General features: G+C 56.4%; 1 protein-coding gene across 1 annotated transcript in view; it reads left to right on the top strand.

Annotated features, from left to right (window-relative positions):
- Positions 1 to 25,570, top strand: part of CACNG4 (calcium voltage-gated channel auxiliary subunit gamma 4) — a 45,410-nt gene that overhangs the window by 12,661 nt on the left and 7,179 nt on the right. The window contains exon 2 of the mRNA XM_045525259.1: positions 23,123 to 23,206. Within this exon, the coding sequence (XP_045381215.1) occupies positions 23,123 to 23,206 (84 nt within the window). The remainder of the gene's footprint in view (positions 1 to 23,122; positions 23,207 to 25,570) is intronic.

The raw sequence follows: 25,570 nt of genomic DNA, 5'->3' as shown, positions 1-25,570 counted from the left end.
ATGAGTGACACTTCCCTGGTGGGAGTCTAACCAGCCTGTGGCACCCACCAGCATCTGCACCCAGGTCTCGGGCTCCAAAGCCCACTCTGAGCTCTTTCTCCAGCCCCGTGCTAAACACGGGGGGCGGGGGCGGGTCCAGGGCCACAGTGCCGGGGAGCAGGCTGGATGTGAAGGCCAGGACCCGCACCACAGGTGCGTCCCAGGTGCAGGCTGTGGGCTGGGCTGGCACAGCAGGCTTCTCAGAGGAGGCGGGCACAGCGTCGTGACCAGAACAGCGCACGAAGCTGGGCTCCGGGTCTGACTCATGCAGCCTGGAGAGGAAGGATTCTGCAGTCAGACTGAGGGCTGCTCTTAAGATGCGGTGCTCTCAGCAAAGAAGGCGAAAATCATTCCGTTCAAGACAGCTCCTTTAAGAAGACGTGAACCGTGCACTTCAAAGCCCCGGAACCCGTGTTTGCAGGGGATGCCACCCGCCAGCACGCTTTCACACCCGGATTCTGATTGTTGGCGTTCACGTGGTGACTCCCAGCTCGCACAAAGCAGACAGAAAAACAGTCTGATCACACCGCGTGCCTCCACTGCTTCCTGCTCACATGCAGGCAGAACTGGGGAGGGCGAGGAAGTCAGCGAAGTGGCTGCCGTGGTGGGATATGGACTGAGAGGGAGAGGACACGTTCCACGTCTTGGTCTGGACGGTCATTACACCAGTGCAAACACGTTCCTCGACCTGCACGCCTAGGGTTGCTCTCCAGGTATTATCCTCAATAAAAATTAAAAACAAACAAACACAGGTCCGAGGAGGTGCGGACTCCCAGGTGGTCTGCCACCAGCCCACACTCGCCCTCTCCAGCCCCAACTGCCAGCCCGTGTTTTTTTAATCCAATAAAGCAAGTGCTATTGGGAATGTGCTCCTAGTGCTGTGCTGGGGGCCGGGGGCTCCAGCCTCCCGGGGACGCCGTCTGACTCCTGGAGGAAACAGATATTGCTGGATCTGCGGATTCTGTGACTCGGAGCTGTTCAGAACGACACAACCTCCCACTTGCTCCTGCCTCGCTGACCTGCAGCCTCTCATGGGACCCCCACAACCCCACGGGAAGGGGATTCTGTTGGCCCCAGAAGGCAAAGTAGCAGAGGTGGAATCCGACTTGAGCTCACCTTGACCCTGAACTCACCCCAGGACGGCCCAGCTCCTAGGCCAGGAGTCCGTGTTGCCAATGAGCCAAGCAAGCTCTGCGTTCTGGGCACCCAGATATTCATTCATTTCATTCACTCAGGAAATATTTATGGAGTGCCTGCTACTTACCAAGCAGCATTTGAATGATAGGAAAGTTGTTTTCACAGAGGTGAACAAAACGGACAACTCACGAAATGACTGCATTGTCCAGGGCAGACCAAGAAGAAGCAAGAAAAGTAAGGAGCACCAGGGTGAGGCTTGTGATGTTAGAGTGGCACTTGTCACTCTAGGGCGCTCTCTGTTCCAAAGAGGCCTGGCCTCTATCAGCCAGGGAAAGTCAGGGAGGGCTTCCCAGAGGAGGTGTTGTTTGCTCTGTGTCTTACAGAATGTGTAAGAGGCCCCAGGCAGGGGAATTGAACATGCAGAGGCACGTGTCTTCACTCATCCACACGTGTATGCGCTCACCTATGTATTCTGTATTCATTCCACGGGATGCACCCAGATGAAAAATAGAATCCTGTCCTGTTTCTCAAAGAAACCAGTGTCCATAGGGAGTGGAGGACAGACAGCCAGCCAGCTGGTTCAGTTCTACTCCGAAATGTGATAAATGCATATCCCAGGAGCCGTAGCAGCACAGAGCGGGGAGAAGAAAGCCTCTGAGGCCTGGGGTGTGGTCATGGAAGCTTGTCTAGATGGCCGATCTCGTGAGCCAGCTGAGAGAGATGAACGCAAATTTGCTAAGAGCAGACGAGGAGAGCGTTGCAGGCAGAGCCCGGGCAATGGTGTGGAAGCACCGTGCGCGCCCTCAGGCCTGCCACGGTTCCCCAGCACCCACTGTGTCTCTGGCCTTGAGTGAGCCACTGGGGGGCACAGAACACAGGGTACGTTGCGGAAGGCCTAAGAAATTTGGTTCTGTGGAAGCAGAAAGCCCAATATGAGAGGAGGCGCGGGCAGGGACGGGGAGGAAGGCAGGGCTGGAAGCTAAAGGGCCCGTCCCTCATCCACGCTGTGCCGAGGACCCTGCCTGTGCCCCTCCTGGCCAGCGTCTCCAGCCGGGGGTCTCACCACGAGGGCGTCGAGAGCCCGCTTGTGTCCTGAGAGGTCACCGTGGCTCCCCCACGCGGGAAGCAGTGGGGAGCAGGGCCAGGGGCAGGAGCCCTGGTAGGGAGACCCTGGAAAACCCCAGCCCCGGGTGATGAGCCCTGAATCAGGACAGCGAGTGGAGGAGAGGGTGGATTGGGATCTGTCACGTGGGAGGACAGGGGACTTAGAGTGAGGCTGGACGCTCGCTCCAGGGTGACAGCGCGGGCCTGGGCGGGGCCCGACTGCTGCTGGTCTGGTTGGAGCAGATGGTTCAAGGCTCTCGGGTCTTGCCTAATTTCTTCACTATTTAACTGTCCTCAATTTACAAGATAAGGAAACTGAGGCATAGCATGTTACAGTGACTCCCTCAAGTGGGAGAGCATTTACATGGCACAGCTGGGGCTGGGATTTGAACCCAGGCAGTACGACCCGACCTGCGATATCCCTGACCACCCCGCCGTACTGCCTCTCGTGTCAGGCAACCCCCAGCAGGCCCCCACCTGCTAGATGCAGGGTGAGAGCCATGGAAGTGTAGCTCCCGGGGTGTCGGGGAGCTCTCGGCTGTGGGTCTGGCTGGTGAGCAGTGTGTGCTTCATGGCTGCACATGCAACTGCACACAGTGTGGCCACAGAGCCACCGCCCTGATAGTACCCAGCCTGGCTGCACGAGACCACGTGGGCAGCACCTGGGAGCGTGTGAGCCGTCACACAGCATCCGAAGCTGCATCCGCCATAGCCCATGCCCTCCCGTTGCCATGGTGGGAAGACCCAGGCTGGAGCACACACATCTCTGTGGTGCCCCGTGACTCGGCCAGTCTGGTCACCTGAGCCACCTTCCTCCTCCAAACTGCCACCAGGGAAGAGAGGACAGAGGAGGCAGGGAGAGAAGAGAAGGCCCTCGGAATCTGCAGCACCAGGTTTTCTTTGAAGTGAGGAAGCAGCTTTTCTGTCATTAGGGATGTTGCTGCGTCTGCCTCTTGGCTTCGCGGGTCGGCCTGGCCCCCCGCAGGGCCCGCCGCCTGTCACCTGCGCCCTCGCCTCCATAATTCATTTGGCCTTTGCATCCCTCACCACTCAGACCGCACCAGGCAGCTCTCGGGCTCTGCAGCTCTCCAGAGGCTCTAAGAGGAGATGAGATATCAGAGGGGGTTCTTTGCCTCTCTCAGGCCAGAATATTCCAGAAATTTTGGGGGGGAGGCTTCCATTTCTGTTTCCCTCATATGGAAGGCATTGAAAAATCAGGGGAGTTAGATAAGAAAAGGGTGCTATTAAGGGCTTTTTATTCCATTTCCAACATCTTTAGCATCTGGGAGTCTCTCAGATGTAGCTGTGTCCCCCCAAAAGAGATCATGTTGAAGTCCTATCCCCTGGAACCTGTGAATGTGACCTTATTAGGAAGTAGTGTCTTTTCAGATGTAATCAAGTTCAGATGAGATCACACTCCATTAGGGGAGGTCCTGATCCAGTAGAACCGCCCTCAGAGGACAAGAGACGGCCACGGAGGGAGAAGGCCACGTGGAGGTGGGGCAGAGCCTGGAGTGATGCACCTGCAGGACAAGGACGGCCAAGGGCCGCCAGCAAACGCCAGACGCTAAGAGGAAGGCCCGGGACCGATCCTTCCCTAGGTCCTTCGGAAAGAGCATGGTTCTGCCGACACCTTGACCTTGGACTTCCAGCGTCCAGAACTGGGAAAGAAGCCATGTCTGTTGTTTTAGGCCACCCAGTTTGTGGGGCTTTGTTATGACAGCCCCAGAAAACTAATGCAAGGAGATTAATTCAACCTTGCAAATAGCTACCAAAAAATTAACCAGCCTCCTGGGATGTTTCCCATGTTGCTCTCCAAGAGCCGGTAACCTCGAATAGAAGTGGTGTGATTTTTCTTGGCAACTGCGTTAAGAACTCACTAGGTAGGCTGAGAACGTATGTGCCTCGGCTCATTTAACCCTCCCCCCAAGCTGATGTAAGTCCTGTTACTCTCCCCATTGACAGTTGAGGAAACTGAGTCTTAGAGAAGTGACATAATTTCCTCAAGGCAACGTGAGTATTTTTATTTCTCTTGGGGTCAGTGTCTATTTTCAAAGCTAGACGGGATGCCCAGAGGCAAAATGAACCTGTTTGTGTGAGAAACATATTCATTTCCTGTACTTAACAAATTACCAAAACCTAGTGGCCTAAAACAACACAGATTTATTATCTCACGGTTGCTGTGGCCTGGGGTCTGGCACGCTGAGCCTGACTCTCCACTCGGGTCTCCCAAGGATGCAATCACAGTGCCGGTCACTCTGCTTTCCTTTGTGGGGTTTGGGGCCCTGTAAGCCACTGGAGGTTGGCAGAACTCAGCTGGGTGTGGTTGTGACACTGAGGCCCCATTCCCTTGCTAGGTGTCAGCCCAGGGCCTCTCGGTCCTGAGGGCCACCCACAGTCCTTGCCACGTGTCCCCACTGGCAGTGCACAACGTAGCTATTTATTAATACTTTCTTCCCGGCCAGCAGAAACGTCTCTCTGGCTTCTCCCCCTCCAATCTGCCACGATGGCGTCTTATTAATATATTACATAATCTAATCATCATATTCTCAGGTTCCACCCACACTCGAGGGGAGGGCATTATACTGGGTGCACAGCAGGGGGTGGGTGTCTTGGGGTCTATCTTAGGATTCTGCCTGAGCAGAAGGGGCTTCCATGCAAAGGGTGATTTCAGGTCAGATGAACTTGACTTTGGGTTCTGGCTCTGCCCCTCACTGGGGTAGGGGGTGGGGATCTTAGGGAATTTTCTCTGCATTCTTTAACTCTGAGTCCCTTGTTTTTAAAAGGGGGACAATAATAGCAGACTCAAAGGGCTGGTGTGAGGATGAGATTAGTTAAACCGTAAAGCCCTGGCGCTGGCTGGGAGCTCAGTGATGGCAGCTCCCTCTGTCCCCTTTGTGGTCCAGTTGGAAGGACCTGCCCAGCTCCAGCCTGATCTCAGCGGGGCCCACCTGTCTCACCATTTCCACCGCCCCTTCCCCTGCTCCCAAATGGTGGGAATCACAGCAGCTCTGCCCGGTGAAAGGTGAAGACGAATTGAGATCCCCAAAGAAAAAAACCACTTTGGAAAGTCATCTCCTTCCTGTCCTATGTGAGGCATGGTTCTCCACTTCCCAGAAGCCAGATCCCACGGGGCGAGGGGCCCCTCCCCTCCTGCGGCTGAGCCAAGCAGCGGGGCAGGGGTGGGGCATGCAGGTCAGTGTCAGATGTCTTTGCTCCTTGTGGTCACTCCGTGGGTCCATTTGGCAGCGTTAGTGCTCTCTCTTGGTTGTGACCCTTGGAGAGTCTTCAGTAGCCTCACAGCGCTGCCAGCCACATGGGTAAGGATACCAGCCTTCAAGGTTGTGTTTGGCTGTTTTGTCCCCGTCCTGTGGGGTGCCATCCAGACCGGGGAGTGGACCACCATTTTCAGCCCCCAGGTGTTCACCCTGGATCTGGCCTGACAGCTCCCAACCACATGTATGTGAACAACTGAGAAGGCGTCTGCAGCTACAGGCCAGAAACCTTGCGTGTTCCAGGGCATAATCCGGCCCTGACACTGAAGTTCACATAAATTTGGGGTGCGAAGGCTGCGCTTTCTTCGGCGCTTCAAAGAAAAGTCCCAGCTTGGAATTCCACTGCTTGCTCTACATTTCCTGCCCCACCTGCCACCCCCGCCCACTGGAGTGCCACGGGACCCTCCCCAGGGGGAGCTGCCTGCCCACCCAACTCTGTCCACCCCTCAAAACTTACCCTGAAGGCCACCTTCCCCACAGCGCCTCGGCCATCTCCGGTGGGCGGTGATACCTCCCTTCTCTGGATTCCTGGAGCACTCACTGGCTTTGTGTCTGGACTGTGGCTCAATGTGTTGTGCCCTGTCATGGGGCAGCTGGCTGCCCCATCGGGCTCCCGGAGGGCAGGGACAGTGTGGCGCCCTCTTGGACCCTTGGCGCACCCAAGTCGGTGCTCTCAGGAAACGTTTGCTGCGTGAACGAATAGGCCCGATGGATCGGGAATGAAGCAAGAGTGGGGACCCCGCATCTCTGTGTGGGAAGTTGTGACAAATTGAGATAACAAGAGCTCATTTGGGTCTTACCCCCCACCTGCCATTCGTTCATTCAGCCGTTCAGCCTTGCACTGGTTCTGCCGGGTGCAGAGGATGTGCAGAGAGGAAAGTTCTCCCAACCACACAAGATGGAACTGGTGCTGCCACCCCCACATCCACCTTCCAGAGGAGATCATGTTGAAAGACAGTGCCATGGTGGGATGGGGGCATCAGGTGGGAACTGCCTGTGTGGCCCCTTCAAGGCATCCCGAGCTCCCTGGAGCCTGACTCAGAGCCCCCCAGTCTCGGGGAGGCTTCCCGGGGGAGCAGGAAGGGTGTGGTGTTTGCACAGGTTTCTCAGTCTGGGGCCCAGGAGCCCTGGCCGAGTTAGACCAACGGTGGCCTTGCCAGATGCTAAGGCGTCCCAGCCCCTTCCTAGGCCCTGAGTCTAATTCTGTGTTCGCCATTGTGTATTACTTTTCTTTAAGAGGGTCTGTCTAATTCCAAAAACTTCAGGGCGCAACAGAATCTGGATCTGCCCACATCTGGGCCATAGATAAAACATCACCGAGCAGGCTTCCAGAGAAGCCCTGTCTACGTGGGGCCCGGAGTGGAGCTGCCCTCCCCCCCCCACCCCGGGAGCCACCTTTCTCCAGCGGGTCTCCCCAAGGCAGGGTGTGAGCACAGGGACAGTGGGCTTCCCGGACTTGAGCACGGCTGATCCACAGGGCTGGAATTCGGGTCCGTCCTGGAGGAAGCCAGCCCGTCACCAGGCCAGGCTGGGGTCCCACAGTGCGGATTGGGAGTGTATTTCCTTTCCTTCCCTGTTCGCCGGCTCCCTGGACTGTTGGAAAACATGCTGATCAGCCTGACCTTTCGGACTCCGGCAGTCCTAATCCCTGCGAGCAGACGCAGAACCCTCGGAACCTGGCTGCTGCTGCGTGTCCCAGAGGGACACCCCAGAGGGAGCGCCCACCCCTGCATCCAACACCCCCCATGTCGGCAGCCAGCCCGGCTCATCTGCCGGTTGGGACTGGCTGTGGGAGCCCTCGGGGTGGCACCTGTGGCCCTCAGTCGGCACCTACCAGGCTCACCAACCTGATCTCCCACGGGGGGCCTTGAAGGCTGCCTGGCTCCTGTCCGCGTGGGGCTGAGGCCTGCGGTGGGCGCAGCATTTGCCGGGAGGCTCTCGGTCATTCCTAATGAGCGTTGGCAGCAGCCCTGCGAATTAGGGCTCGGTGGGAGATGCTGGCTCCGAGCGGCTGGGCAGGCAGGGCCGCTGGCTTGCAGGGCTGTGTCATCCTTGGTGCTAGAAGAGGCCACCGCAGCCACAAAGGGCTTCATTTTCCCAAAGCAGAGATCATGCACTGGGGGCAAAAGGCCACTTCTCCTCCTGCTGGGGCCAGGCTGGGGCCAGGAGTCCACGACTGCCCGTCCGCCTGCTCCCCATCCTGTGTCGCCATGTACCCACGCACCTGTCCATGCACAAGCAAGCTGGCCCTGTCATTCAAGGACAAAAGCATTTAAAAAGTAACTATGTGCGATGATAGATATGTTGACCTTCAAGACAGTAACCATTGCACTATGTATGTTGTATCCCTTAACATCATGCTGTAAACCTTAAGTATACACAGTAACATCTATTTAAAAATAAAAAGGACAAAAGCATTTAAATGATGGGCGCTGAGGTTTCCAAAGTGCCCCTCCGCTGCCGGGGACACCTATGAAGCACAGCGGGGAAGAGCAACTGCCAAGTACAAACAGCCCATAATGGTCTCAGCCAGACTGCCAAATTGGCCCCCGAGTGGCCCAGTCTTGGCAGCCACTGAGCACGTGAGCGTGTCGTGGAAGTGAAAAGCATGCCCTTTGGAACCAGATATTAATAATTAAGTTCAAATCCTGGCTCTCTCCCCTTGCTCTTTATATCACTTCCCAGAGCCTCAGTTTCCCCCTCTGTGAAATGGGAACAGCAGTACCCATCTCCTGGATTTCTGGAGGACTCACTAATATGACAGCAGCATGTCACTGCCATGTGCAAAGGCTGCCCTTGACTTCTCCTTCGTACCTTCTTGAAGGCTGTTGGAGGGTAGGGGGTAGGGGGGTGAGTAATCCTTCCAGGACGGGGCAGAGTGAGGAATGGGGGGGTTCATGGCATTGACATGAGGAGGGCAGGATTAGCCAGAAATCCAAGGCCTTGGGGTGTAGGTGGGGAAGCCACCTTACAAAGGACTTTAGACTCCATCTGACATCTTTCTTTTTCTTTAACAAATCCCCGCCAGGGCCAATTTCAAATCAAGTTTAATCTGGTATCTGTAAGTACAAAGCCCAGAACTCAGAATCATCAGATGTGGAATATTCAGGCCTCTGAGGACAGGCCTGGCTGCCTCACACGCTGCCCCCGGGTCGTGGCACCTTGACAAGTTTCATTTTCCGGCTGTTACTAGCACCGCTGGAAATGGGTGTCTCTGGCTCCCGTCCGCTGACGGGGAGTTTCTGCTGGAGAACTGAAGGATGTGCTGCTCATGTGTCTGGATCTGGATTTCAACTGGGAGGAAAAGTGGCTTAATGAATAATGAAAGCTTTGCGATCACACGGCGGCTTCTCACGGAGCGCGAGGAACCTCGGGCTGTTCAGCCCCGGCTAAGCAAAGGGGAGGCGTTGGCAGGCGGGTTAGAACCACGCAGGGCTGGGGTCTCCGGGGTCCACACCAGTTTGCCGGCATTTCTCCGCGGGGGCCAGCTTTTCTTCGGAAACACCAGGACCATAGGAGTTTATGACAGTAGGTGCTATGTTGCAAATGGGATCTCTGCAGACCTCTGGCTCTTCTCTTTCTCCTTGTTCCATCAGTTCAACCTATTTACAAGGCGGTGATTTTTACTTTGGTTTTAGAATTGGTTGAAATGGAACTTGTCTGACATCTGGGCACATGGGATCCCCAGCTGTAGTTTTCAGTGTGGCCCGTGGGTTCACCTGTAGAACATTTGTATCTATCATGTTACATTCAAGCCATGCTTCCAGGAGTGACTTGTTGACTTAGGAGGTTGATGACAAGCAGCATATTCATTCATTCCACTGGCATCTTGAGGACAGCGATACTGCAGGCCCTGCCAGTGCACCTCTGCTTCCCGGTGGGGCATTCTGATGGCGTTCCTGGGGCATCTCGCCCGCTGGTGGGGAGAAGGGAAGGGTGCAGAGTGGAGTTTTTTCTGCCTTTTGCATGTGGACACAGAGCCAGGAATCCAGGAGACAGCAGTGTCCCTTCGACGTCCCCAGCCCCACAGAAGCCCTCCTTGGAGAAAGAGCGTCAGTGCAATTCAACTGACATGAATCGAGCAGAGACTAAATAAGAGCTTGAGGTTCAAAGATAAACAAGTCTCTGATCCTCTGGCTCCCAGGAGAGACACAATTCAAATATAATGCGAGAGTCTGCAACGAGAGGGGTGTGCACAGAGCCTTGTGAGTACTCGAAAGGGAAGAGTGGGACAGGTCCAGGAAGGCTTCTTGGAAGGGGCGGCAGCTGCCCCGATGACTTCTGAGAGTGTGTGTGGTTCAGAGCAACATGAATGAGGAGCCTGCAATGCTCAGTGTTGTTGGAGGGCAGGGTCAGCGACAAGACCCTGAGGGTCAGCAGGAACCAGCCGTGATGGCTGGTTTGCCCCAACTACCCTGCAGGAGCTGGAACGTCATTGATGGTGCTGTGGCCAAAGTCCTGGGTCACCAGATCACCCTGGCAGGTGATTTTGTAGGAGGCGGCGACAGGGATATCAGTAAAGAGAAGGGTCACCACAAACCCAAACTGGGGGGGGGGGCAGGGGGTGGACAGAGAAGAGGGAGGGATCTGGCATTTTTAGGAGGTGGAATTGTAAGATTGGCTGGGGTATGAAGTACAGGCGGGGAGAAGAGGGAGGACTCTAGACGCCCCTAGTGAGGACAGTGAGAGGAGGTGGAGGGTCCCCGAGGGCGGCTGACAGTTTAGCTTGAGGCTTGCTGAGTCTGCTGTCCCTGCTGTGCATCCAGGCAGAGATGTCCCTGGAGGGTTGGGTGCCTGGGTCTGGGAGGAATCCCAGGGCAGAGAGGATGGTTAGAACCACGCCCATGCAGAGGCCACGAGCAGGAGCCTGGGGATGGGAAACAAGGACAGAGGAGAAACTGCCCACCCCGTGCCCCTGAGGGAAGGACCCGTCAGGGAGAGAGAGATTAGGAGAGTGTGGGAGACAAAGGCCACAGCGCCGGGAAAGTGACCACTATGAGAAGAATTGCAAAGGTCAAGGATGTTGCGGGCTGTTTCCCTTGCAATGTCAGCATTCAGGACACTTCGGGGCTGTTCTTGACAGAGTGGCATTGGGGGAAGACTTGGTCTTGGCCACAGATTCAGAGGCCCTGTGAGCTGAGACAGAGTCTTCCCCCCACCCCCGGCAAGATCTCAGACATCCTGAACCACCAGGGCCCTCATTTAACTGGAAAGTTCCTGGGCCTCAGACGGAAAACCGCTGGCCAAGAGCGCTGGGCTGAAGCCAAGTTTCATCCTTCAGGAGGCGCAGCCACTGCCCCAAGTGTCCCCCACACCCACAGGCAGGACGCTGCTTTCAAGAGCACGGCTGAGCTCACGCAGGGCCAGGCCTTGGGCTGCAGGCACCTTACGGCTGCCCCGGGCCCAGCCCCTGCCCCTTGCTGGGTGGTGAGGGCCGTTTCCTCTGTGAACAATCCGCACACCCTGCTCCCCTGCCCGGCTCTGCCTTCCCGAATGAGCCCTTCAGCCCACATTTCCAAGGAGACACGTCGATCTTGGGTGCCCAGTGTGGTCCGGAAGCTGGCAGCGGGGAGGGTGCTCCTGAGGTGGTCTGGGGAGCTCGCGGAACATTCCGTCGGCCCTTGGATTGCCAGCGGGTGCCTGTACATATTACATATTTATTTATGCATAGTTCAGGGTGGGGAGCAGAGTGGTTTAAATGTGCAGGCTCCGAAGGACGGCTGCTGGGGCTCTAGTCCCACATCCGCACTCCCCTCCCGGGCAGCCCTGGGTGAGCTCCTGAATCTCTCAGGGCCTCGGTTTCCTCATCTGTAAAATGAGCGGATGACAATGGTGGCACCCACAGCAGACGGTTAGTGAGGACTAAATGCATTAAGACATAAAGTGCATAGAACAGCGGTGACCTCCGTAAGTGTTAGCTGCTCTCACTGTCGTAGTTGCTGGCAGCAGTGGCAGCTGCGGTAGTGGCCGTAATAATGCTAGTTAAGGTGGGGGCAGCTGCTCCACCCCAGAGGGCCCCCCCACAGGCTTCAGTCCCGTGTCCTTTGCTCATCTCTCAAGACAGGCAAGAAAGCAACGCAACTGCTGTTAATATTAGGATGGACGAGGCTCCGCCCGGGCGGCCTCCAGGGGGACAGGCTTTATTGAGATGGATTAGAGAGAGCCGACGCCTCCCTCCCCAAGTGGCTTTCAACCTGTCCCTGGCAAGGGGACGCTGGGTAATCGATTAAGAGAATTTAGATGAAATTAGTGACGCCCAAACCTTGATCGCTTTCCTAATCAGGTGACGAATGTGGCTCCCACCACCTGGTTCCACCCGGCTTCCGCCTGCCTTGCCTGGGCTCTCCCAGAGCGGAATCACTGCACTGGGGACCGTCCACTCTTTCTTTGTGTCGTTTACCAGCCTTTGTCTTGCTTAATGGTGGGGAGCTGGAGTGTAGCTTCCCATTAACGTTTATGCTCACCATAAACATCCCTGCTTACCTCGCGACGGCAGTGGCTCCGCTCTGTTCCGGAGGGTTCTCCAACGTCTCACTCCCGGCTAGTCTGTTCTCACGCACCCCAGCCCACCAAGCCCCAGGTGTGGACCCTGCTGGGCCTGTGGAGGGCGGGAAGCTGGCTTCTACATTTTATTTGCTTTTTTCTTTTTCGTGCAAGCAAAAGCCCAGGCCCAGGCTGCAAACATCCAGGAGGAAGCGGAGCTGAGTGAGCCGTGCCTGGGAGAGCCTGGAGCCAGGGGAAGGGCCCAGGGCACAGGCACCTGCTGGGGCGCCTGGAGCCTGGGGTGTGGGCATGGCCTCTGGGACAGACTGAGCAAGGGAGGGACACGGGAGGACAAGGGAGGGCCAGTGGGCAAGGCCCGCAGGCCTGGAGTGAAGTGGCCCAGGGAAAGCCACTGTGGGAGGGAGGTACTGTCCCCAAGCCAGGACTGCTTCCAAGGGTGGGGGCAGAGGGATGGTTAGTTTGAAGATGGATGTGATGGCGGGAACAACCTGGCCTTGGAGAATGCTCCCTCTTTGCCTCAGTCAGCAGGTGACCTTGGCTGAGACCTTTGTCCCAGAGCCTGGATTCTGACTGGCCTCCCAGCCTCCACTCTGTCCTCCACCCAGGAGGGGGACAGACCTAAAAAGTCTGATCCTGTCAGGCTGCTGGCTTCACACCCTCCCATGGCTCCCTCCAGCTCCCAGACTCCGACCTGCCACCTCTGTCCCCTCCCCTCCCCGCTCTAACCGCAGCCCCAGGGGCCTCCTCTTACATCCTCAGACAGGCTCCGACCCTTTGTCTCTGGGCCTCTGTGTGCAGCGTCCACTGCATCTTCACCTTGCTGAGTCCTGCTCCACCGTCAGCACTGGAGTGTCGGTTCCTCCAGGTGGCCTCCCTAACCCGGTGACCGGCCCACCCAGGGCCCTCATGCCACTCGAAGGCAGGGATGGGATGGCTCTGGCTCCTTCCCCCCATAGCTGGTGCCTCGCATTGTGCCAGGCCCGCGGCAGGCCTGTGCTGTGTAGGTGCCGACCTTGGGTGGCTGAGTCCACAGCTGCTCTCCCGGCACTCGGGTGGCCCTCATGGGGTGGGGGTGGGATGAAATTGACACTTCTCTCTGGCTCCATACAGAATGAAAGTACGTGGTCTAAAAATAGCAAAACTCTTCTTGGAAAGCCCCCAGTGGGCTGGGTGCAGGCAGGACATTGGGTTCCGCAGGGGTTGGGACTAAAGGCTAAGGCATCAGGTGTGGCCAATTAGCCCAGGAGCTCCGAGGTCTTGCCTAAGCCCGTGATTTGGTGGTGCCTCACCAAGTGACCTAGAAGCACCTGGGTTCTAGCAAGTGATGGAGAATTTTAACCTGGTGCCTTGGACTGCAGGTGCGGGCAGTAGTGAGAGGGGGGTAGCCCTAGAAGAGCTGCTCCCAGCCCCTGGGGGACTAAAGGAGTGGACGTGTGCTCCTTCGGCCCTGCCTGGCTGCCAGAAAGTGCTGGTGACCTGGCAGGTGTGAATCCTCCCAGATACGCTCTCTCTACCTCCATCTTCCCCCTCACCTCCCAATCTCACTTAGAACAGGGAGGCAGGGCAGCAGCACAGTGCGGAGAGCTCCGGTTCTCAGTCAGAAGCAGGTGAGAATCCTGGCTCTGCTACCTTGGGCAATTACTTGCCCTCTCTGAACCTTGGCTTTCTCATCTGTAAAATGGGTTTATAGGAGCCCCTACTTCATAAGTTATTTTTGAGGCTTAAATGAGAAAATGGAAAGAGCTTAGCACAGAGCTTTGCAGGGAGCTTAGTCCGTCAGTGATGGGGCTAAGGGAAAACGGGTCACTTTGCTGGGCCTTCTAAGGGAAACTTTGCTCATTTGGAAGCTGCAGTATCACGGGTGTGTGAGAACAAGGAAGAGTCTGTGTCAGTCCTGATAGAGGGACAAACCTGGCCTGCTCCCTCTGACAGTGAGACCAGCTGCCTCTGTGTCACTAGAGCAGGGCTGATTATAATAACAGCTTACATATTTTAAGCACTTACAGGCATGGTGGCATTTGGGGACTGCATCAACTCATTTAATCTCCACACTGCCCTTTCTGGTGTTTCTTTTTATGATCCCCATTTCACAGATGGGAAAAATGGAGCAGAGGGAGGTTAACTAGGACCCCAGTCACACAGCTAATAGGTGATAGCTGAGCCAGGACGCAAACCCAAGCAGAATGATTTCCAACCCTACCGTCGCTACGCCGCCCAGCCAAGGGATGATCCGTAGGGTTATCTCGGCTAGTAGCCCCTGAGTGGAGCACAGTGCTGAGAATTTGGTCTGCGGTGGATTAGCAATGTCTGCCACAGGCTCAGGAAGGGAGGATTCAGCTCTCTGCTGGCCATTTATTCATCATCAACCACCCAGGCCGCTATCAACATTTGGGGCTAAATCATTCTTTGTTGAGGCAGGTGGGGCTGTCCTGTGGGAGGCTTAGAAGCATCCCTGGCCCCTGTCCACGAGATGCCAGTAGCCTCTTGCCCTGCCCCACCCGAAGTTGTGGCAATCCAAACTGTCTCCAGATATTCCCAAATGTCTCCTGGGAGGCAAAATCACCCCTAATTGGGAACCTTGAACTAGAGTAAGCAGGGGTTCGGGGTGGGCAAAAGAGCTCTGAACTTGGAGTCAAGAGACCAGTATTCTAGGCGTCACTGTGCCACCAACCAGCCTGTCACTGGGGAAATGGCACTTCACCTCTCCAGGTGCAAGTTTCTTAACATGAACAGGATGAAATAGATGGTCCCAAAGGTTCCTTCTAGAAGTTTATGTGATTCTCCCTCCCTCACCCAGCCCTTTCAATTAGAACTCTTGGGTTATTGGAGCATAACTTTCCAGAGACCTGCAGAGGCAAACCAGCAGAAAAGCCTGGAATCTGCAGAGAGCTATTGCGCCCCTTAGAGCTCCATATATGCTTCTCATTAGAAGAAAGAAAGAAAGAAAGAAGCAAAGAAAACAAAAAGCCGACCCTTGGTACTGAGGTTTCATGCAAGCAGCAGTTATCAAGTAGCTGCAAGTAGCAAATCACAGAGACAATCACTGAACACCCATTTCCCCGTGTTAGAGGAGAAAACGAGCTATTGGTTGGGGAAATCTCCCCGGCTCCGTGCAATTATGAATCTCGGCAGGAAGCCTGGAAAATCCCGGCCGCTCTGGAGCAAAGCGGTGGAGGTGGCGTCACGCTGGCGTGGTGGGTCCTTGAAGACCTCGCTGAGCCAGATGAGGGCTGGCAAGGGCGAGGGGCAGGGCGGGTGGCCCCAGAGCCGTCTCCAGGGACTTTGATGAAATGGCAGTGCTGAGGCAGGAGCCTTGCAAGGGCTTGGTTCATTGACTGCCAGCAAGTAGGAAGACTTTTTTTAACCAGGATGGAAGAGAAACTACCATTTCTGGGGACTCTTTGCCCTGCTGGCCACACGGGGTGCCATCTTCCTTGCGGCAACTGCGTGAGGCCTATGGATATATCGACACCGAAACAGAGATGTGGTGAGAGTGGCTGGCTGGTCTGGCGAGTGCTTTCCCAGGACACCCGTCACCCCCCAGGTCACTGAGACCTCAAGACATGGGTCATGCAGCTCCTACATGCTGTCATGGGGCTGGCGCTCAACATTCCTGTCCCCTGCTACGATGTCCTGCCTCTCCCCGAGCTCTCTGGCCTCTCTCTCGGGAAGCTGTGCTCATTTCTGTATCTTGTAAAGCATCGCAGACCTGCCCTGAGGAACGAGGCAGAGCCTGGGCTTCTGCACCAGGGAGAAGCGGGTTGGAACCTCCTCCCGGTGAAGGCGCAGCTGGTTGGGGGTTGGGATCTTCTGGTTGCAAGCACAGACACGGACTTCTCTGGCTTTATCCCCAAGGAGGATGTTATTGGAAGGACATGGAGGGGTCCCGAAGGATGGGAGGGGAGTTTCACAGCCAAGACCCAGGCAGGGACGAGCCAGCAGCCTCTGTAGCTGCCATCATGGACCACTCGGGAAACTCTCGCACCCTGCCTCTCTGTGCTGGAATGATCTTGGCCAAATCATTTCCATCCTGGCCTCTGGTCCCTCATCTGTAGACACGTCTAGGGACAAGAGCCAGGGACTCCAGACCAAGGGCATCACTGGTCATTGCCCTGTGTGGCCTTTCTGGGTTTCACACCTCCTTGCTGCCTCCACCCCACGCAGCCCCCTTTAGGAATGGCGCCCCCAGGGCCTTCCAACCTCAGGTCACCCCCTGTCTGAGTCTGTTCAGGCTGCCGTAACGATACTATAAATTGGGTGGCTGATCATACAACAGAAGTGTATTTCACACAGTGCTGGAGACTGGGAAGTCCAGGACCAAGGCGCTGGCAGGCTCAGTGTCTGGCCAAGGCCTGCTTCCTGGTTCATAGATGGGGCCTCTGGCTGTGTCCTCACATGGAAGGGCCAAATGAGCTCTCTGGGGTCTCTTTTATAAAGACACTCATCTCATTCATGAGGGCTCCACTAATCACCTCCCAAAGGCCCCACCTCCTAACACCATCACCCTGGGGGTTGAGACTTCAGCACATGAATGGGGAGGACACAAGTGTTCCAACCACAGCACCGCATGGAGACTGTAAAGTCCCATGTCCTTGGCTACCATGCAAGACCTTCACCACCTCCCAGCCCTTCTGCCTCTACCTTCCCCGTTGCTACCCTCCAACCATGCCAGGCCATCTGTGTTTCTAGAACCTTCACATCTTTGCTGCCACTGTCCCCTTCATTTGCACCGTCCACCATAGCACCTCTACTACACACACTGGCCCCTCCCAAAGATCCCAGGCTTCCCCCACAGCCACCATGTGCCCTCATGCCCATGCCCATGCCCCTACCGTGCCCGAGCACTGGCTGTCCTGCCAGGTGCAGGGTCCTGGATCGCCACCCACTTCTGGAGCGTCTCCTCCTCCCAGTCAAAGGTTAATCCAGCCTGAAGTGCCGGCCACTACCCTTAGCCCAAGAGTCTGATCATAGAGTGTTGGGACCCACGCTGCAGCCAGACAGAGCTGCTTACAGGTCTGAGAGCACACTGCCTCTTTCTCCTCCCAGGTGTGTGAGGTGAGGGCCCCGACTCTGAAGCCAGGTGGCCTGGGTTCAAATCCCAACAAGGGCACTTAGTAGAAAAGGGTGTTAGTAATCTTGTCTCCCTCACAAGGTTCATATGAAGATTGAGTTAATAAATGTCAGGTGCTTATAACAGGGCCTGGCACATAGTAGGTACTAGGTACGATAGATACTCACCGTCACTCTTCTCGTGAGGACAGCCCTCTTGCACTCAGCCATCAGCCCTGCCACCCCTCAGTTCCCCACCCCCTCCACCAATCCCAGGTCATTTCTGGGATGGTCTGTATCCTCCATAATTGATAGCTAATTGAGAGCTATCACAACTGATAGCTCTCTCAAACCATAAATGTCCCCTGCTTATGGTGCAGTTCCTAAGACAATCGGAACGAAGGCAGGCAAGATGTTGGCCCCGTGTGGTTCTCACCCTCACCTCCTCCTCTGGTCTGTGTGGCCCCGGCCAGCGTTCCTTCCCGGCCCCCGGGCTGAGTCTGGGGTTCTCCCTCCTCTTCTCCTCTTGACCAGGGAGGGCGGGGAAGATGGGGAGCCTCGCAGGGGTGTCTGTCCCCAGACGTGGGCTCCACACCCTCATCTCCACCTCAGCTTTGCGCTCAGCCATGAGTTCAGGACAAGCGTCCATGACCGGAAATGCCTCAGGTGCCTTCCCCTGCCTTCTAGCCCACAGCACCACCTGCCGTGTGGACAGCTGCCCCCCAGAATGGGAGGTCTGAGAGGGCAAGGACTCTTTCTCAGGCTGTGCTTTATAAAAATGCTGTCGGGGGATGAATGAGTGAATGAATGAATGATGAGGAAACTGAAGATCTGTTGTGGGTGAACAGATGGGGCATGCGTGAACTGCAAAGGTCTCGCTCAGTCTCGTGTTCTGCTTGTGCCTTTCGCTTTATAAATCCATGTTCATCCCGAGGTAGATCAGAAGGGGCCCTGGCGACGTGGGGCCTCCTTCTCCCTGGCTGGGACATCCCCAGCCGATCCCAAGCTGCTTCCCTTCCCAAGACCCGGAGACTCCCGCTGCCTCCCCCTTCACCATCAGGAGGCCGTTTTCCTGACGCCAACCCGGCGCTCTTGGTTACTGGCTGGTTTCACTTCCTGTTCCGTCCCGAGGGCGACCAGCCGGGCCACCCTGCCTGCAGAGCCCCTCTCCTGCCTCCACAGAGGGTTCTTGGAAAAGCAGCAGCATCAGGGCGGTGAGGGAAGAGCTGGACAAGGATTCAGGAAGCGGGTTCCAGGGGCCGCCACTGTGCCACGTGCACACCAGCTGTCCCCTGAGCCTCATTTGCCTCTTCTGTCAAATGGGGCCAAAAAGATTGTTCCCCAGCATAGTGTAGAATGTCTGATCATTCTGCAGAGAGACTTGTGGGTCTTTTGCTATCCCCAGGCCTCTTCCCTGCATCTTCAAGGGAGCATTAGTGTAGAGGTGGGATGGGCTGAGGTGTGGACCGTGCCCAGCACGTCAGCTGTCATCTCGGCCTGCCCCGGGGCTTGCCTGCAGGTGGTGTATCTGGGGTGGCCGTCCTAGGGAACAGGCATGGGGTAGGGGAAGCCGGTGCAGGGGATGTCTTGAGTGGAATTGATCATCACCTGGCTTGGTCCTGCCGGGACCCACCCCTTGGGAAGCAGTGGAGAATGGACTTCAGATTGGCCCATCCAAGGGACAGAGTTTGGGAACGTTAATCCACCACCTCCCGTCCTAACCTCCACGGCTCATAGGCTGCCCCGGGGGTTGTTAATCCCTTAAACTTCCAGACGCACGTGCACAAGCGCAGAGCACTCCCCGCCGGCAACCTGCTCAGCGCCGGGGGCAGAAAGATAGAAATAATTGGTGCAATTGAATTGAGGTGTCAGCAGGTTCCACCTGCATGGAGGTGGTTGCCGCAGCTGCTCATGGCTGGGGTGAAAGGTGGGCTGAGAGATACGGGGGGGACACTCTCATAGGTGCCCGTGGTGGCTGTTAATGTTTATGAGCGTCAAATGAGGTGACGCTTATGGAAATGCAAATGATGCAGGGTTACCTGAACAATTGCCATTATGAAGTCGCCCTCTGACCCTCTTTCCTCCAGGAGTCCCTTAATTACAACGGGCCTCTGAGGTGGCCTATTATGGAGGCTTATGTGAGATGCCAGTGCCCCCAAAATGGCTTAGAGGGTGACCAGCTTGCCCCGGTTTTCCCAGAACTCTCCTGATTTTAGCACTGGAAGTCCTACGTGCTGGCCTGAGCCCAGGGCTCACGTGCAGGTGGTGAATCTGGGGCTGCCTCCCTCCGAGTCCCAGGGGTTGGTCACCCAGCTGTACTTGGGGGCTTAACCCCAGGGCATGACCTTCACAGAGGTCGTGGGGGGAGAGCAGACTGGGGGACTCCCCAGGAGAGGCTAACATGCCACCCACATGCCCACCTCAGTTCATGCCTGGCGTCTGAGTGCCTCTGTGCTCATTCCAGACCCGACACCTTACTTTCACTGCGAATCAAAGAATCTAGTTTCTTTCCTTGGTTTCTTTTATTGGTTCATTTTCAGACATTGTAGAAAATTCAGAAAAGTGTGGAAAAATGTAATCATTCATTCCCCTACCACCCAGAAATAAAACAGTGGCCACGTTTGGGGATATTTCTTTCTGGGTGAAAAAGTGGCTCGTGGTGTGCGGAGATGCGTGGACGTGGATGTGTGTGCACACGCGCCCGGACCTTCTCTCCACAAAGCAGTCCTGGCACCTCGGAGCAGGAGTGGCTCCCTCTGGGCCGATGCCTGGGTTTTACAGATGAAGGAGGAACTTGCCCGAAGCCGTGTGACTGACGAGGTCTCACACGGGTAGTTTCCTGACCCTCACGAAGGCGATTGCCGCAGAGTCTCTGGGAGCACAGGCCAGCGACACCCTATGTCTCCATGCCGCCCCCGAGTGCCTCAGTGTCCCTGTCGCACGACCACTCAGGATCTCAAAACTAACCACCCTAAATATCACGTAATAGAAAACACAGCAGACGGCCAGTTTGTGGAGCGAGAACACACGTGAAGTGGATTGGAAATGGTTTTCTCTCCTACTTCTCACATCAGCCATTAATTTCCTCCCTATTAAATGCCTTAGGCCAACGCTAACAAAATTAAATTTGACAGGGATAAATGTGAAGGCCCTGCAGCTAAACACTCCATGCCACAAAAACAGATTGCGGGGGAGGTGAGGTAACACTTGGGAGAAAGTCCTAGAAGGCCGAGTCCACGGTAACACCAGGTCCCATCAGCAGAAGCACGGGGGCCAGGGACGAGGAGGGGCGGCACCCACGTGCTTTGGGCTGGTCAGATGCAGCCTGCACTTTGGGTTGGTGGTGGCAGCTCTGCCTCGGGCACCGAGAGTTGGGAGCAGACCCAGAAGATGGAGCCAGAGTGAGGAAGGCTCTTGGAGCCATCAGTGAAGCAATGGCTGAAGGTGTTTGACCTTTTAGGGGAAATATCCCAAATTCTTTGCTCTCAGGGCAGAGAACAATCTTGTTCACTCTCCATGAGGCCAAAGACAACTCGTGCCCTTCTCCTCTGCGGCGTGTTAGCCATAGCTGGAAACAACAGGCGTCCTTCAATGGGCGAGTGATTAAACAAACAATGGTGCGCTCGTGCCGTGGGATCCTGCCCGGCTATAAAGCGGAACAGACTATCGAAGCACACGACAGCCTGGATGAATCTCGGGAGAGTTATGCCGGGCGCAAACAGCCAGTCCCCAAAGGTTACATGCTGTATGATTCCATTCGTAGAACATTCTTGAAATGACAGAACTACTGACATGGAGAACTTCTTCCCAGTCGGTGCCTTGGGTCGAGGAGGGAAGGAGGAGGGAGGGAGGTGGGCGTGGCTGTGACAGGGCCACAGGAGGGGTCCAGGTGGGGACGTGACCATGCTGGCTTGCCTGTATCAGTGTCAGTGTCCTGGTTGGGATATTGGACTGTAGTTTTGCAAGATGTTTCCCCTGGGGGAAACTGGGTATAAGGGGTGCTTGGATGGTCCCAGTATTATTTCTTACAACTGCATGTGAATCTGCAGTGATCTCAGGAAAAGCATAATTTTTTTAAAGATGGGGGACCTCACATATGTGTGTGTGTGTGTGTGTGTGTGTGTGTGTGTACAGGTGAACGTACAAAGGAAGATATGGGAAGACATATATTAATAGCAAACATAGTGCTCTTCCGCTGGAAAGCAAATCTGAACGAGAGATTATTTACTTTTTCTTTTACAACCTCTTTGTATTTGACTTGTCCCAACAAGCATGTGTGACTTGGTCATTTTGTTTAGACCCATAACGTAGCCAAAAAAAAAAAGTGTAGGGGAGGGAAGGAGTGGTGGAGAGACCCCTCCCCAGCCCTCCCTGTCTGGGAAAATGCTTATTCTGGGTCCACGGACATCTGTGGTGTGGGACCAGGAGTGAGGGAGGTGTGGCCCGCGCTGGGCTCTGTGTCCACCCCCACGCCCAGCCTGCCTGTCTGTCCTGGTGCTCGTTTCTGTTGCTCACAAACCTTCCTAGTCCTCCACCAGTTCAGCTGCTCATGAAACAGCAGAGGACAGGTGATTTCTGGGTCTAATGGCAGCAAACCTCCCCTGAGCCACCACCGTGGGCCAGTAATCCTCTGAAGTGACTTTCAAGTGTTCCCTCGTGTAATTCTCCTGAGATCCCCAGGGGATAAGGGCTGTAGTGATGCCCATCCTGCAGATGGGGAGACCAGGGGTTAACCATGTTGCTCAGCTGCACAGAGGACGCTGTCAAAGCATGTCCCGCTCAAGGCTTCCCCTCTGAGCCCCTCACTCTGTCTCTTCACCACCCCTGACCAGGCCCAGCCCACCCACGTGGGCCTTCAGGAAGCAGAGCTGCTACTGAGCACCCCAGCACTTTGAGGGCAGCAGCTGAGGGAGCCCAGTGGAGGGGAGGCTTGGGGACGGCCGTCTGGTCACCAGCAACTTGGTGACCGGGTGGCAGAGCAGCCTGCTCCCAGCTCACTGGGGACCTCTCCTGATTGGAAGCACAGAGACGGACGTGCGTCTGGCACAGACTTCGCTGCCAAGACTGTGCTCCTGACCGACTGAGGCCAGGGGGACGCTTGGCGACCGCTGCGGAAAAAGAATTGGCTGAAACAGTCCCAGCACGAGCCACGCAGGTCAGGAGGCTGACCCAGCCATGAGGGGCTTGGCTGGCACAGACAGGGCGTGACAGTGACACCCTGTGACCGCCCCCCCTTCCATTGGCATCCGGTTCTGTGCTGGGCATTCCCAGACTTCAGGGGAGCAGAGGACAGATGGGGGGAGCTGAATGGAAGATTCTGGAAGGGAGGACCAGCCTGTCCTCCTGCAGTTACTAAACCACCCAGGGGGTCCTGCCTCCCATCCTGTGAGGGCCACTTCTGAGAGTGGAGAGGAGAAAACCAGACAGGACATGGTCTCAGCCCTTCTGGAAGTTTCTCTCACTCCATGTTGTCGTCTTTCAATCACATTGAGTTGAGGGGCCTGGACTCTGCACCAGCTGTGCGCCTTAGGAGGGATTCGCCAAGACTTTGGTTTTAGAGAGAGAAAGACTCAGACAGGCAGACTCCATCCCCACCCTCGTCTTTGCGGCTCACTCCTCTGCCTAGAAGGCCCCTGCACTTCATTCCCAGGGGGCAAATTCCTCTTCGTTTTTCACGAGGCGAAGGAGTCCCCTTGGTGGGGGATCCCACACCCTGCTTGCTCAGCACAGTTCTGCTGAGCGCCCCTTGTCCCAGCAGTTATTCAGGGTGTGACCCTTTACTCTCCTGGGCGTCCAGACTTGGACCGTAAGTGATACGGTCACCTCTGGGGAACGCCTGCCCCTGTGTGCTTGTTCTCGGTGTGTCTCTCTCCTGTGTCCCCACCAGACTGGGGACACTGGAGCCGGCCTTTCTCCCCTCCCTGTCCCCAGGGCATGCACAGAGCCTCCCGGGAGTGAGTGGACAAGAGAACCACAGAACATTTATGATGCTCTTTCCCTCTTGTTCCCTCCAGGGATCTACAAAGGACACTGCTTCCGGATCAACCACTTCCCTGAGGACAATGACTACGACCACGACAGCTCGGAATATCTCCTCCGTGAGTGTCCGAAAGCCTCGGCTTCCTTTCCGTGTGTGGGGGCGGGTGGTGGGTCCGCAGCTGGAGGGAAGACGGGCCTTTTGGGAGTGGAGAGGGCGCCTTTCTCAGGGAGCTGTGGTCACTCTCGCATTCACAAGTGCTGAGTGCAGAGAATGGAAGAATGGAGTTGTGACCAACACTGCGTGGCACAATGGGGGGAGACCGAGGCCAGAGCAGAGAGGATGCTGGGCGTGGCTTCACTCCTCCTGGGCTGCTGGGCGTGGCTAGCTTCGGAGTTGCTGATTGGCTGGGGCTGGGGCTGGGCGAGGGAGGCTGAAGGTACAGGCATCCCTGAGGGGTGCAGCACCCCCTGCACATTGCCCTGCTGGGGCTGGGCCGCCCACCCCTCCCCTGCACACTCCCCAGCACTCTAGTCCTGAAAAATCAGATAAAGTCACACACCAAGACAGCCTCGTGGGGTGCTGGGCGGCCGAGGGAGGAGCGGAGGAGAGTGCAGGGGCGGCCTCTGATACGGGGCCTTAAGTCTTTCGTGAGCCCCCACCTGGGTCCTGTGGCTGGGTGGGGCCCCCAGACTGGAGCCCGGAAGTCCACAGCACATGCTGAACCCTAATGGACAAACCCAGCCCCACACCCTCAATCCAGATCGCATCCCTGGGCATGTGAATACCTCGCTGGGAGGCAGGAGGGAGCCGCAGCGGAGGAGGAGGCTGGAAATGGAAAAAACAGCCCCGTTTCGAGGTCATTTTCCCCTTTCACGTTAGCTAAGCCACACGAAGCGCTGCTCACAGCGGCACCTCTGGGGCTCAGGCCAGCCTCGTTTATGGGGAATCGATAGCAACGCCCTCGGAGGGAACACAGTTCACTCCGCACCTGCGTGTGCATCGTTTTTTCTAAGAGAAAGGATTTTCATTCTGAGTCATCTGGTGAAATAGAACAGCGTGCGGTTCCCATGGAGCCTGGGGCAGTGTCAGGCTGCTCCGGCCAGGCCCAGAACTTGAAATAATTTGACCAGACCTCTGCCTCCCATCCCTCCCCCCATTACCTTCTCCTCTTCCTCCGGCCTGTCCTCTGGTTCTGCTTACTGTGGGCCCACCCTGAACCAAGCAAATGAGATTCCCACAGGGCCAACACAGAGAGTTGTGCACGTTGCACACTGCACAACTTGAGGGATGTCACTTGTGTGGATGAAGGTATGAATGATGTCCTTCAAGTTGTGCAGTGCGTGGCCTACACAGCCATCCACAGTGGCCCCTGGTGCTCAGCCCAGCTGAGGATCGACTCTGTTGGAAATCAGCCCTAACTCAGAATCTGCCCTTGCTTGCCCAACCCAGCCCTGGGACTCTGGGGAAGGAGCACTGGAGAAATGAACGGCTCCCTCTCCGTCTCCCGCGCGAAGTCCCCTGAGGTCATGGGCATTGATGCTGGCGTTTACCTGTCTGTCCCTGTCCCACTCTTGGCCCCAGAGCTCTGGGATCTCTTTCTGGATTGGCCTCAAGACACACCAGCCCAGAGGTCAGCCCGTTTGCTTCCGGAGGTCCCGGCAGGAAGCAGATGTTGTGCTCAAACAGGGCGAGTGCAGGGTGTTCACAGAAGGACCACTTGGAAAGGTGTGGGCACAGCTGAGGGAAACCCTCGGGGCTGGCGAGCATCCTGCCAGCAAAGCCGGGAGCCCCGCCACCCCTCGGCCTGCACAGGCAAGGGAGGCAGGTGTGGGAACCTGGAGGAGGGGACGTGAGGACGGGGCCGCCTGGCAGGAGCTGTGGCCGTCATGAAGGAGGCCACAAGCCAGGGGAAAACCCCCTCAGCGACACCCGAGGATTCGGGCCGCACCCCCAGCCTGCTGGGGCCCAGGGCAGGGTGGGGAAGGGTGGACCGAGGGTCTGCAGGGGCAGACAGGGAATGAGACGCTGCAGGTCCTCAGGGAGGCACAAGGCTGGGAGGGCTGCAAAGTGATTTTCCCAAATAGAATGATGGTGACAGCGCAACAGCAATTAAAGCTCATTTGGGAAGGACATGTCCTCCTTAAGTGTGTGCTGTGGGGAGAGCAGCCAGGTTCATTAACATGTCCAGAGATGCCCACGGAAGACACGGGTTGACGGCTTTCCGGCCTGTGGCCTCCAGCTACGGGCGGAGTTGGGGGCTTCCGGGGGCAGAGCTGACTGTCGGGAGGGACGTGTGTTTCCACCCAGTGGCTGCAGAAACCGAGCTCTGCGTGTGTCTCTCATCAGCCTTTACCTCCGGAGTACAGGTGCCCGTGAGCTTGGAGCTGGGGTGGGGGGAGGGGAATAATTTTTGGAGAAAGGCCAAGGTCATAGTCACCATGAACACCCAGCCTGTGTTTCCCAGGCCACCCGGATTCTCAGT

Source organism: Lemur catta, chromosome 15, assembly GCF_020740605.2.
Source record: "Lemur catta isolate mLemCat1 chromosome 15, mLemCat1.pri, whole genome shotgun sequence".
NCBI classification, from domain to species: Eukaryota; Metazoa; Chordata; class Mammalia; order Primates; family Lemuridae; genus Lemur; species Lemur catta.
The sequence above is the reverse complement of the archived record's forward strand: the minus strand, read 5'-3'. Positions and strand labels throughout refer to the sequence as shown.